The sequence below is a fragment of the Ascaphus truei genome, chromosome 12 (assembly GCF_040206685.1).
Source record: "Ascaphus truei isolate aAscTru1 chromosome 12, aAscTru1.hap1, whole genome shotgun sequence".
Lineage (NCBI taxonomy): Eukaryota > Metazoa > Chordata > Amphibia > Anura > Ascaphidae > Ascaphus > Ascaphus truei.
This window is the reverse complement of record NC_134494.1, coordinates 28,297,157-28,311,672: the sequence shown is the minus strand read 5'-3', so window position 1 is coordinate 28,311,672 and position 14,516 is coordinate 28,297,157. Positions and strand designations below refer to the sequence as shown.

Genomic DNA, 14,516 nt, shown 5'->3' with positions numbered 1-14,516 from the left:
TGCATGCGCAACCTACGTTCTGCGCATGTGCGACCTCGGCATCCCCCGTTCTGCGCGTACTTGGACTTCCCTGTTCTGCGCATGCGCAGACATGGCGGCCCCCTTCTTGGTACCGCCGTATCGGCGCATTCGCCGAAAAGCAGGGCGCCGAGAAGTGGGGCCCTGCTGTATTTAAGTGCCTACGGTTAAATATTGCAAGTATCATAATATACAGTTAAAGGAATATTTAAATGGTTTGCTCTGCATATGATTGTACTATGTAGTGTAGGTGTATAAATATAGCACCACTTCCTATGATAATATGGCTTTCATTTAACCCCTGTGCTGCCAGAAGGACCTGGAATGTATTGCTCTGTAGTTTGCTCAGACACCAAAGGTTTTGGATCTTACCGCACTCCTTTTAGATAATGGTAGTGGGTGTCCTTTTTCTTTGTACGGTGCAGGCAGTTGAAGAGTGGCTGGGATCCCACTTCTGCCACCTAATTAAACTGGATATCTTCTTGTTCTAATAAAGTCTGACACCAGACATTATAGTATAATAAAGTGTTTTATTTGCAGGTTGCAAACGTACACTGTTTCGGGGATCTCCCTTCCTCAGGTGCAACATTGACATATTGTACAATTTACATATTGCACCTGAGGAAGGGAGATCCCCGAAACAGTGCACGTTTGCAACCTGCAAATAAACCACTTTATTACGCTATAATGTCTGGTGTCAGGCTTTATTAGCACAGTGCGGCAAGAAGATATCCAGATTCAAGACACCAAAGGTGTGTTATTAATTAAACTGCAATACCCCCCTCAATCGACTCTATAGCAGTTTAATGAATAATCAATCAATAATTTTGTAACGCAACTACTACCCAAGGGTTTCCCATATGTCCCATAATGGTCTTGTTAAAGATCACTTTAAGAAACAGTCTCGCACGTTTTACCGAAGACTGCAGACTATGCAGTTTAATCTATGTATTTAGTAGAAAAGGCAACTTAGCAGCACATAAAATTGGGGAACTGCGTTAATATTTTCTGTATATATATATATTTTTTTATTAAACGAATTATCCCAGCAGATAATTACAGGTCTGCTCTGACTATTCATTGTCACGTTTTAACAAAGGCTAAAGAATAATGTGTACGACGAACACGTGTAAGGAAACGGTGTTGGAATAAGCCCACTAACATGTACTTTAGAACGGTGACATGTGTAAGAGGTTACCATGTCAGCCAGCAGAACTAAACGGATTGTCAAAAGAAATAAGGATATGAGGGATACTTGGGCACAATGATATATTATGTTTATAAATGCAAGTGTTCAGAGTCCTGAATGTGTGAGGCAGCGGCTCTGAAACTGTGGGTCTACAGTTAGGGCATATATTGATTGAAACTAAAACAATAGTAGAAACAATAGTACAGGGGTGTCCAACTCCAGTCCTCAAGGGCCAACAACAGGTCAGGTTTTCATGATATCCCTGCTTCAGCCCAGGTGGCTCAGTCATTAACTGGGCTGAAGCAGGGATATCCCCAATACTTGGGATGTTGGTGGCCCTTGATGACTGGAGTTGGCCAGCCCTGCAACAGTATAACTAACTGATGGGGTAGTAATATTAGGACATGAGGTTACTCACAAACGACCTTTAGTTTTTTAGGGGGCAATAAAAAAGGGTCTTTGTATCAACGCAGAGAGACGTTTATTTCGATGCACCGTAGAATTTTTGGGAGCACAGATGCGTCAAATGTAAGGAACCTTTTCTTTCATCTGGTGCAGGGGCAAAGAATGGTGCACAGAGACGCAGAATTGCACACACCTCATCACAATATGTGCGTCAACTAACCCCGTCCTAGCTATGTACAGTACTCTCCCCGTGTCGAAAGGTGATGCTGCCAGGGCAAAATCAGAGCAAAGTACTTTGACACCGAGCTTATGCTCTACAATTGACTTGATACACAGACCTCCAAGTATTCTGCTGGCCTTCAATGGTAGAGAGCAATGTGAGGGGTGCATTTTAAGTAGGGATCTGTCATAAAGTAATGCTACTCTTGTGGTTTTACCACTAATTACACACAGATTGTAAGCTTTCTTTATACTCGCTGCAAGTGTCCTATTTCATTTACCATCAGTTAATGCTTACATTGTAACGCGATACATGGCTAGTGATAAGAACAGAAGCCATGTTTTATTTCTTCTAACTCTTTGTCTTTCCCTTTGTCGAGGTGGTTTTCCGTGGCTGGCCGGCCCCCAGCGTGTCATATTATACTGCAGAGGAATATTACAACCTTGGAACACGGTTATTGTTCTTAAGTTTGAAGGATTCCGAAACCATACGGTAAGCATCAGCCATCTGTCACCTATCAGAGGTGCCAAAACAGAATGGACATTTGGAGAATGATCGTGTGGGACAAGTAAATATTGAAATGATCAACTGGGACCATTGCAAATTTTTCCCACATTTCTCAGCAGATTTAAATACCACTGCAATTTGTCCCCCCCCCCCACCTCCCAAAAAAATATATAGGGGACACTCTCCCCCAAAGCCCTATGGGTTGCCCCAATGTCTTCTATAGGTTTCAAATTTGGGAACAGATACTTTATTCAATTAAACGTGTAACTTGGTTTCATCAATATACATTATCATACCTGCATAGTGAAAAGTTAATTATTGTCTCGCTCTCCGCTGCCAAAAATCTTTGTTCGTTAAAAAAAAAAACTTCCTCAAATGTCAACATTTACCCAATAGACTGACACCATCTTATTCATATATAGGTTACTAGTGATCCATGGAATAGAGCCAGTATATTGTTGATGTGCCCATATGCCAAGAAGGTTATACTAAAGTCAGCCTAAGTTAATAGTTAGAGCTCTGCCAGACAGGCCCCTTTACAACGCAGAACACAAGGAAATATTCTTACACAGTAGGAAATATTCAACTAAACCTCAACATGGTCCCTTTATATCAGTGTAAAAAAAATTGGGAATTGAAATGATAACGTCGGTTTTTGGGTCTTCCTTGAAACTCTCAGGCCGGAGAATCTGATGTCCCTTTATTCCACACTTCGGTATTTGGTAAACAAATTGTACAGCACCCTCAACGTCGACTTCAAGTCACAGTTCACAATGTCTAGAATAATAATTTAAAAAAAAAATAATATGAAATGGTCTATTCATTGATATCACATTAATTAAAATCACATTGCAATTACCATACTGCAAACAATGCCTCATGGGCCTAGTTGGTCAGTGAAGGAGTTAAACATAACACTAGTGTATTTCTTTGCTAAAACTGAGTATTCAAGGCCAACAAAACCATACGACAATCTTCAGAACAGCAGCCCCGGGAGGAAAACAGGAACCGTGCATTTTAAAGCTGGAGTTCAACTTGATGAACGTATGTCTTTTTTTAACCTTGTCTACTACACGAGTATTCTAAAACTTGCCTTAAACTTGCCTTGGAAAATCTGGGGCAATTACCGACAAGACCCAGGTACATGCTGGGTACATGCTGCAACATTTCAGTGACATTTCTGCAGAGACTAATGGCCCCTCAGATTAACACAGCAGGGGACCCCCGCTGTTAATCCGATGGGCCATTAGTCTGTCTGCAGAAATGTCACTGAAATGTTGCAGCATGTACCCAGCATATACCCGGGTCTTGTTGGTGTTTGCCCCAGATTTGTTTTAGAATACATGTCGGCACTACAGTATCTAACTATGTAACAATGTAACTCACTTTACGCTACAGGTTTTCCCACAGACGTGCCGCAAAATGACACGTTGTTACCTTAATCACACATAACAAAAACGTTTCATTAGGCAAGGCGGTTACGTAGCACATTTGGCCGATAGTAGCGACTGGGCCTCCACAGATTATAGTCTTTGGGGGGTCTGGCAATATTCTATCTAGTACACAGATCGGCAAAATAGAATGACTCTGTTGCTTCCACAAATAGTTCAAGAGAACCACACGCCAGAACTTTAGGGCTTATTTCATATTTCCGTAGCGGCACTGACGGCTGTTTTTGGCATAAACGAAAATTGCTTTAATGTCCATTTTAGACAATATAGAATAAGCCCCATAGCCTGTAAATCTTGATTGTTTGGACATACCATTCACATAGTGTTGATGATAATCCTGAAAGAATTGCTTAAATCAGTGAAATGTTATTTACACGTGGAGAGCACTTTGTTTCACGTGCTTGCAATTTTAAGGGATAGCGTGATGTACATTGTTTTAACGTTAAATGTGCTGCCATGGTTACACTTCACATAACATGGTTTTGTGTAAAGAATAATTGTATTTTAATATGTATGAGAAATAAATACCTTCTGGCCTGGGTTTTGGTTTTTCCAAACCTCCGTCTTGCATAAGTTCAAATGAAAATGACACATTGAGAACCTGATTTAAAAATAAAAAAAAGTCCTGGTTATTTTATATAGAAACATTGTCCAATTGCAGCAGGAAGAGCCTCCAAAAATGTAACTTATACTTTTTATTAAAAATAAATAAAAAAAGAAGGCAGCGCACAGCAATATTACAGACAAGGATGATCTTTACACTATTTAATTAAAATGTAATCTTATATAGCAGCATTCCTGCTGGTAATTTTTTTGTTTTAATACATGCAGCATTTGATTACCTTTTATTTTTCCAACTTAATTTTTTAAAATTGATTTTCAAGCAGAGATATACAGAAATAAAACATTTGAGGGAGGGTGTTGCGGGGGTGGATACATTAAAAGAAAAAGGGGGTAGAGGGATGAGGGGGTAGAGGGTGTAGAAAGGGTAGAGAGGGGAGGGGGTACAGCGGGGAGAGGTGGGAGAGGGGGTAGAGAGGGGAGGGGGCACAGCAAAGTGGTGAAACGACAATTCTAGATGCTGTATATAATTTTAACTTAATGCGTTAACATTGAGGGGCAGCTTCTGTGGCTGATATTGAAACCATCTCCGAGGGCTTGGGTGATTGCAAAAGGTTGTATTGGTTGGCATTTCGGGAGGTGAAGGGAAACTCTTGGCCTGTCCCTAACAGAGGTGTATAATTGGTCCCAAGGGACTATAGGCTAAGGGAACTCAGGTCCACATGTGGACTACCTGCGTGAACAATCCAAGGCAGCCAAACCTTCTGGAAATTGAGGTATGTGTATTTGATTACCTTTAAGGAGAACTAATTACCTACGCTGCTGATAGATCCGTTCTCCAGTGATCGATGGATACAAATCCTGCTCACTGGGTTCACGTAATGGCTGCCTTAAAATCTATCCTGCTGTCAGTGGAACGTAACAACTACAATATAACCTTATATTACACTATGGGCAACATTGTCTATTGTTACAGCCACAGTCTCCTACTGGGAACACTGCAACAGTTTCCATTTTAGTGATAATTTGTTGCCAAAGCTCACGCATTGCTGGGCTCAATAACAGGTGTTCTAAAGCCAACCAAAGGATGCTTAGTACATTAAAGCAAATTAAAAATGGTATTAAGATAAAAAATATATAATAAATCATTAAGTATTATCCAATACTACAGAACTAATTTGTTTGATACAAAAAACAACCACCACCACGTATAGGATTTTGAATGTATTGCTGCTTTAAACCTAATCAAACATTCGATATAAAAAAAAAAAAGTGTCAGACAATGTTATACTTCTTAGGTCACCCCAGAAATTGTGTAAATTACAGGAGTTTTTGAAACCAAATCCCATGCAAAGTGAAAAGTTCTCTTGCAAACATCAGTTTACATTTTTAATTGGTTTTAATGAAAACATGTTTTATTTTATTTTATTTTTACAAAAGTTACCCTTCAGAACAAAGACTCAATCATTTGAATGCCTAATAACCCAGTTATGGGCAAAGCCATACAGAGTAGGCGCCTGCGTTTTGCAATGCTCCTACCCACAACATGAGTAAAAGGAACAAATTGTGATTAGTTCTGGAAAAAACACAATATCTGCGGATAAACAAAAAGATTGTGGGAGATATTTCAAGAACATATAAGCTCAGTGAGAACTTGTACAAGTTGTCACTCACACACGTGTAACACGGCAGGTTTAAGCGGGGTTCATGTTGAAATGGACAAGAACCAAAAAGTGCCACACTGTACGTGCTCGTTTGCATGTCTTTACCCAGAACCCCTGGCTGCAGTGGAAGCACTGTGTGCTAAGGAGATAATGGGGAAGGCAGGGCTGCAGACCTGTCAGACATGTGATTGTGCTCACCAGTGGTGTTTGTATTTGCTGTACAAGTTTTATGAAAGCCATTAGTTTACCAAACTCATAACGCGCTACTGTGGTTATTTGGATATATACATGTATTTACATACGAGTCTCTAATGGTGTTTGCCAGCTGTGATGAAAAGCGGGTATTTTATCAGTTTCAGAAAAATGTACTGTGTGTTGTGTGGCAATCTACAAATAGCAACCAACAAAAACGCATCTGATTTTGCTTATTTTAGTTTTTTTTCTGTACGTTTTTGCAGTCTGTTGTTGAACATCTTTGCTACATTGTTTTATTGAAGTGATATGTTTGGTGGACCTTAAATCCAGATAAACAGTACAACACTCATGAAGAGGAGAAAAAACAACAAAAGCAAAAAAAAAAACACGAGAGAACACTCTGCTATAGGAAAATAAGGTTCAAAACTATCGTTCAACAAGTTACTTCGATCAAAATCTACTGGCACTGAGGAGACCCAAAAGGTCGAAATAGCTATCTGCGAGTAGGGTTACTTGCTGTGCACTTCTGTAACCCAGGCTGTGCAATGCGGCAGGCATAAGCTTATAGGGGACCATATTAAAATTAATAAGAAATAAAGAGTGACACACTGTGTTCATTTGCATGTCATTACCCAGAATCCCTGGCTGCAGTGGTAGCACTGTTTGCTAAGCGATTATGGGGAAAGACAGGATGAGACGTGCAGATGCACCACAAGTGGTATTCTTATTTACTGCAACTCAAAAATCTATCTAAGCATGTCAAAAATTACAGTAGCAACCGTGATGGAGGTGCTCACCTGCTTAAATCTTACATGCCAACTAGAGAATTACCTTTTGTTCAAAGTTCTCCGGAGTCAAGAAGAAATTGTACAGTGGCACAAAATATCCCTCCAGGAGACCCATCAGAAGCACCAGATACACACCGTCCGCAAACTGCAAGGAAGTAGGGTGTGTTAGTTAATTACCAGACTAGACAGAGACAACCGCCAAGGCAGGCTACACAGTCCTACATTTCTTCATTAATTATGCTTTCTAATGAAGGGTTTCCTCGTGTCTTTGCCTTTGTTTGAATAATGTAATAATACAGGTGGTCCTCGGTACCCGACGGTCCGCTTTCCGTCGAATGCCTTATCAGACGTTGCGTAATGCAGTCCGCTGGACGCGTTATCTGACGTTGGAACCGCTTATCCGACACTCAAGGCCACGGATTAACATGACACACAACCCTACGGTCCGTTACCCGACGGCAGTTTGAGGGACGAATTCCATGGGATAAGCGAGGACTGGCTGTATTTGTATTCCTTACAACAAATAAAAATATCACTTGTGAGCACATTCACATGTCTCAGACAGGTCTGTAATCCTGCTATTCACCATTATCTCAGCATACAGTGCTTCCACTTTAGCTAAGGATTCTGGGAAATGACATGCAAATGAGCACACATGCTCCTTACATGGAATGCAGCCAATTGTCTCTTTCACTTGAAGTACAAGAGAAGAGTTTCTGGATGGAACTGTTTAATAAACCAGATACAGCTCAACCCCCTTATAACGCTGTGCTTACGGTCCAAAGAATCACATCGTGTTACAAGCGGATCGCATTAGAAATAATGTACAAATGTATGCATTGTACAATAAAGTATTTAAGATACCAATAATCGTGTTGTAAAGTATTCATAAATACGAAAATTAGGAGCCACGCTTGCCCCGCGTTATAAGCGGATTCGCGTTGTAACGGATCGCGCTACAACGGTGTTGAGCTGTACTCTGTTTTAGTCTCATAGACTGTATTTTAAATCCTACCTGTGTTTCCAGTTCTGTGACTTCCAAATTCAGTTTATTCAGGTGTTTGTTGACAAATGTGATAAGGGTCTGCAATGTGGAAAAAGAAGGAACAATGAAACAAAAACAAAGAATCACCCAGGAACACAATATCGCTTTACAATATACATTGTGTGAATGTACCACGGGCATAAAATGACTGAACACGGACAAAGACGTATTGTCCAGCATTACTGGTTCATCAATGGCGTTTGGACTCCCTTTCCTAAGCAACATTATGGCGTGAAAGAGGGTCCATTGAAAGGAAGTGCCAGAGAAGGAGGAGAGGCAGGAGGCGGATTGAAAACAAGGACTTGTTTTGGCTTCCCGAAAAACATTTTTATGGGATCACACTGTTAAATGCCCTGAATTGTAGACAAGCCTCAGATTAGTTCATCAATCACCGTCTCTCCCATTGTCCCAGGAAACACCAGTTTTTTGGCAAACGTTAGACATATAGTTTTGGAGTGGCCAACGCCAGCCTTCAAGAGCCGCAAAACTGGTCAGGTTTTAAGGATATCCCCGCTACAGCATAGGTGACTCAAACCGTGGCTCAGTCATACTGACTGAGCCACCTGTGCTGAAGCGGGGATATCCTTAAAACCTGACCTGTTGGTGGCCCTTGAGGACTGGAGTTGGCCACCCCCTGCTCATGCGCAGTGTTGTGACTCACATTTACTTAAGAATGCTAAGACAGCACACTATGAAAATTATTTACGTGTTTACAATAATGTATTTCTGTTAGAGGTGCAATACCTAAAAATATTGAGAAAAGAAATGACTTAATAATAGAATATATATATATATATATTTTTTTTTTTTAATTATCTACATACCGTATTTATATATTTTCACCCAAGTCATTTTAATTAAAAGAAAGACAATGTTACCACCCAAAACAATCATTAAATGGATAAGCAAATAGCTCTGAAATTGTATGGCACAGAAAGCAATTGATCACCAAAGGGAACATATAAAGCAGGGGTGCGCAAACAGGGGGTACGCCCTCCCCCTCCCCCAAGTGGGGAGTGAGATTTTCTGGGGTGGTGGCGCGGCGTTTACAGAGGCCTAGCGCTTCCCCTAAGCCATTTAAATGAAATGCCGGGGATCGGGCGAGGCCTCTCTAACTTCACGGACCTTGGCTTCCAGCAATGTCGCCATGGCAACCCGAAGGCAAATGACGCGGCGTTGCCATGGCAATGTAACGTCACATGACCCCGCAGCGTAATTAGATGCCGGAGCTGAGCGGGGGGTAGAGCAGGTAGGTGGGCGCAGGGAGAAAGGTTTGCGCACCCCTGATATTAAAGGACTGTTATCAATAAAATCAAATAAAAACTTTAAAAAAATAAGAGTCATGCCAAGGAAAGTAAAAAGATTGTCTGACCTTTTTCACCACATTGAGTTTGTCCGGAGCATGATCAAAGAGGGTATCAAATGCATCTCTCTCTTCAGAAAAGAAAACCATAAATAAGGAGCGTTTCTAATACTTTACAAGCTGGGTGAAAAACCCAATATAACTTAACAGGATACACAATGTTTTACTTTCAAAAATGTCCAATTACTGAAACAGACACAGATAGAAACTGCAAGGGGACTCTACACTCAAAGGGTTAAAAGTACAACTCTGAGGCATCTGTGCACTTTCTAACCACTCAAGGACATTTTCCATGTGCAAGACCGCTGAAGAAGGAGCTTTATTTGTGTCTTTACAGGATAAACAAGGTAGAATCAATAGAAGCCGCAACCCCTGAATAAGGAATGATAAATGGCCTTAGTGAACTTACCATGTCTTCCTGATAAAGCCCTTAAAAGACAAAAAAAAAAGTGTCAAAATACATTTTCTGAAATCCACATCCCCCCAAAACCTTTCTACCCACCGACTTCACTTTTACCTTTTAGCCACAGCATATATGGCATTTTAAGTGTCCATGCAGTTTAAAATATGTATATAAAGGCATCTCCTTTAATCTCATTTAGATCTTCATTATCAACTATACTGGCCAATGTCAACGGAATCTAATGTGACTTGACATTTTCAGATGTATTTGAGCACCGTGACCTTCTTCAGGTCTCTAATAAACGAATGTAGCGAAAAAAAATCTCTATCCTCCAAACTGTTATATTATAATCAGGACACCAGATTTGCAAAAATACCAGGCTTGTGTTAACATACTTTTACAGAAAATATCAATCCATAAAGACTTACATAGAGAGTGGCTGCAGGCTTATAACGCTTTGGCCAAAGGGTTTAACTAAATGACTCTTACTCATGAGAATACAAACATTGAAGTATTTAACTATGTATCTTGCCACGTTGGATGTAGCATTGTGTATTTTTGTCTTTTGTTGTATACATTTGGCCATGCTCAATAACACTCCTTATGATACAAATATATATATATGATGTGGTGGGTTCTGGGGTTAGAGCTTGCTGGGATTGTGTGTTTATTAATTTTAATTTTCAACTGCTATCAGTTGTTTGGAGGTTAGTGGCACCTCCTCCCAGGGTTTAAGCTCACCCCACCCCATTTTATAAGTAGCAGGTGTTTCCATGTTCCTGTGCAGGACAGACCCACTGTGGTCATTCTCTCTCCCCTGCAGAGGTAAATGAGAATGTTCACAGGTAGGGTTAGGACCTGCATACTGGTCATGCCGTGACGTGGCTGCAGGCTTATAACGCTTTGGCCAAAGGGTTTAACTAAATGACCCTTACTCATGAGCAGTGCTCGACAATCCTATACATTTACACGCCCGGGGCGGGTGGATTTAACCTCTGGGCGAGTAAATATTGGCCCAAGCAGCACACGTGTTTGTTTTTTTAAATTTCCCCGCTCGAGCTGCCTGAAACAAAAAAAAAAAACTCCCCCTATCTGACAGCTGATTGGCGCACGCTCCCAGGCTTTGTGGGCGCGCGGCCAGGCTCTATATGAGCCCGCCCCCAACGAACTGCCATTTTTTTCTGGCCGGAGATCTGTTGGAGAGTACTAGAGTAAGTACTCTCCAATCCTCCATCCCCTCTGCTCCTTCCCTGCCTCCTGCAGTTCCCCCTTACTCCCCCCCCCAATACCCGCGCGTGGCTGGATATGGTAGAGTGGGTGTTCCCCCTTCTCTCCCCGGCCCCGCTTACCCCGGCTTCCCGCGCGGGGCGGAGGTGTCTCCCCCCGTTTCTCCCCCCCGGCTTCCCGCTCCACTTCCAGCTTCCCCCGATCCCCGGGTGATGGTAGTGGGTGTTCCCCGCTTACCCCGGCTTCCCGCGATACCCGCGCGGGGCTGGTGATGGTATTGGGGGTGTTCCCCGCTTACCCCGGCTTCCCGCGATACCCTTGGGGGGCGGGTGATGGTAGTGGGGGTGTTCCCCGCTTACCCCGGCTTCCCGCGATACCCTTGGGGGGCGGGTGATGGTAGTGGGGGTGTTCCCCGCTTACCCCGGCTTCCCGCATCACTTCCCGCTACCCCGATCCCCGCGCGGGGCTGTAGATGGTAGCGGGGGTGTTCCCCCCTTACCTACTTTGTCTCCGCTTCCCCACTGTCCCGTGGCTGTCAGCGCAGGGCGGGAGATGGTCACGGGGGGGCGAGCGGGGCAGTGGTGGTGGTGCTCGGTCGCACGGCCTTTCCTCTTCTTCCCCCTGTTGTGTGTGTGTGTGTGTATGTGTGTGCGTGTATGGGTGTGTGTGTGTGTGCATGCATGGGAAAGTGTGTGTGTGTGTGTGTGTGTATGTGTGTGCGTGTGCATGCATGGGAAAGTGTGTGTGTGTGTGTGTGTGTGTGTGTGTGTATGCATGCATGGGAGTGTGTGTGTGTGTGTATGTGTGTGCGTGTGCATGCATGGGAAAGTGTGTGTGTGTGTGTGTGTGTGTGTGTGTGTGTGTGTGTGTGTGTGTGTGTATGCATGCATGGGAGTGTGAGTGTGTGTGTGTGTGTGTGTGTGTGTGTGTGTGTGTGTGTATGTGTGTGCGTGTGTATGCATGGGAGAGAGAGAGAGTGTGTGTGTGTGTGTGTGTGTGTGTATGCATGCATGGGAGAGTGTGTGTGTGCATGCATGGAAGAGTGTGTGTGCATGCATGGGAGAGTGTGTGTGTGCATGCATGGGAGAGTGTGTGTGTGCATGCATGGGAGAGTATGTGTGTGGATGCATGCGAGAGAGAGTGTGTGTGCATGGGTGTGTGTGCATGCATTGGAGAGTGTGTGTGTGTGTGCATGGGTGTGCGTGGGACTGTGTGTGGGCAGGATACCAGAAGTGTCACATTACCCCACCCTCCAATCACCCCGCCACCCCACCCCCCAATCACCCCGCCACCCCACCCACTCTCTCTCTCCCCCCCACTCTCTCTCTCCCTCCCACTCTCTCTCTCCCTCCCCCACTCTCTCTCTCCCTCCCTCCCTCCCCACTCTCTCTCTCCCCCACTCACTCTCTCCCCCACACTCTCTCCCCCACTCTCTCTCCCCCCACACTCTCTCTCTCCCCCCACTCTCTCTCTCCCCCCACTCTCTCTCTACCCCCCACTCTCTCTCTCTCTCCCCCCACACTCTCTCTCCCCCACACTCTCTCTCTCCCCCACACTCTCTCTCTCCCCCCCACACTCTCTCTCTCTCTCTCTCTCCCCCACACTCTCTCTCTCCCCCACACTCACTCTCTCCCCCACACTCACTCTCTCTCCCCCACACTCACTCTCTCTCCCCCACACTCACTCTCTCTCTCCCCCACACTCTCTCTCTCTCTGCCCCCCACACTCTCTCTCTGCCCCCCACACTCTCTCTCTCCCCCACTCTCTCTCTCTCTCTCTCTCTCTCTCTCCCCCACACTCCCTCTCTCTCTCTCTCTCTGTCACCCACACTCTGGATCTGGATCTCTTATTTACCCTACATATCTTAACTGCCCTATACTACACCGAAATAACCTATACTGCTTTCTTCCAGATCTGACTCAAGCTTCACACGGAAGACATCGGAACCCCCCCTAACCCAGAAGACAGGTAGGGAACACATCCCCTCCAATGTATAACATTGCGGGAATGAGGGTACCTGGACATTGAGGGACTGCGGATCATGTAAGATCCCAGGCGGGATTTGTGCTTTAGATATTGTGAAGCGGGGGCGTCCAGGCACTAGTTATGGGGTTCAGGAAACTATTCATTCACACCTGGCTTTTATTTCTAGATCCAACATTTACACACACACGCACGCACGCACGCACGCACGCACGCACACACATACACACACACACACACACAGACTAATTGTAGTATAATGTAATACAATAAATACATTTATGTCAAAAACGAATGTTCTGACTAGGAATTTATTAAATGTATTTTATTTATATATTTTATTTTAAAGCGGGGTTGGGGGCGGGACTGGGGGTGGGGGCGGGACTAGGTGGCGAGTAGATTTTTTGGTTGGGCGAGTAGATTTTTGGGTGATTTGTCGAACACTTCTCATGAGAATACTAATATTTAAGTATTTAACTATGGATTTTGTCACATTGGATATTTTTGTCTTTTGTTGTATACATTTGGCCACGCTCAGTAGCACTCCTTTTAACATGACACAAATATTTTATATATATGTATATATATATATACCACAATTATTAAGGTTATGATGGGTAAAAAAAGTGACAAAAACTCTCCACAGTAAAGCATAAAGCAACTGTAAATATTACTGTATGTTCACTTGCATGTCTTAGACAGGTCTTGTAGACCTGTCTAAGACATGCAAGTGAACATACAGTAATATATATATATATATATATATATATATATATATATATATATATATACATATATATACATACATACATACATACACATATATATATATATATATATATATACATACACACACACACACACACACACACACACACACACACACACACACACACACACACACACACACACACACACACACACACACACACACACACACACATGATGTAGTGGGTTCTGGGGTTACAGCTTGCTGTGATTGTGTGTTAATTAAAGACTTACATAGGTTGACACACCCACCCAGAGAGACTCAACGTTTTCAGGCAACATCCCTTTGTCAAGAGCCTTCTTCAGCTCTGACCATATTTAGCTTTCAAAGGACAGAGAAGAGACGTCTTGCTAGGTGTAATATAATACTGTATGTACAGAGCTTTTGTAATCGCACAGGTCTTGCATGCATTGACCTGTCTTTCATAAGCTCTAAAGCAAATAAAAATATCACTTAAGAGCACAGTCACAGGTCTGCAACGCTGCTCTTCCCCATTATCTCTTAGCATATAATGCTTCCATTGCAGCCAGGGTTTCCGGGAAACGACATGCAAATCAGTGTCGCCTTTTGCTTCTTGCCTATTTTAACATGGACCCGTATAAGCTTATGCTTGCCGTATTACACAGCTTTTTCAGCACAACCTGGGTTAAATAAGTGCAGAGCCAGTAAACCTACACACAGACAGCTATTTCGACTTGTTGGATGTAATCAGTGTGAGGCAGGTTATA

General features: G+C 43.2%; 1 protein-coding gene across 3 annotated transcripts in view; it reads right to left on the bottom strand.

The window, feature by feature from the left end:
- Window positions 1-775: 775 nt before the first annotated feature.
- PARVA (parvin alpha) overlaps window positions 776-14,516 on the bottom strand; it is an 80,659-nt gene continuing 66,918 nt past the window's right edge. For 2 of the 3 annotated variants that reach the window (XM_075567135.1, XM_075567137.1), the window contains exons 8-13: window positions 9,816-9,835; window positions 9,416-9,477; window positions 8,014-8,082; window positions 7,042-7,143; window positions 4,319-4,391; window positions 776-3,116 (exon numbers count right to left, since the gene is read on the bottom strand). In XM_075567135.1, coding sequence (XP_075423250.1) covers window positions 3,040-3,116; window positions 4,319-4,391; window positions 7,042-7,143; window positions 8,014-8,082; window positions 9,416-9,477; window positions 9,816-9,835 — 403 coding nt within the window. In that variant the 3' untranslated portion in view covers window positions 776-3,039. The remainder of the gene's footprint in view (window positions 3,117-4,318; window positions 4,392-7,041; window positions 7,144-8,013; window positions 8,083-9,415; window positions 9,478-9,815; window positions 9,836-14,516) is intronic. The other variant, XM_075567136.1, reaches the window with a different exon arrangement.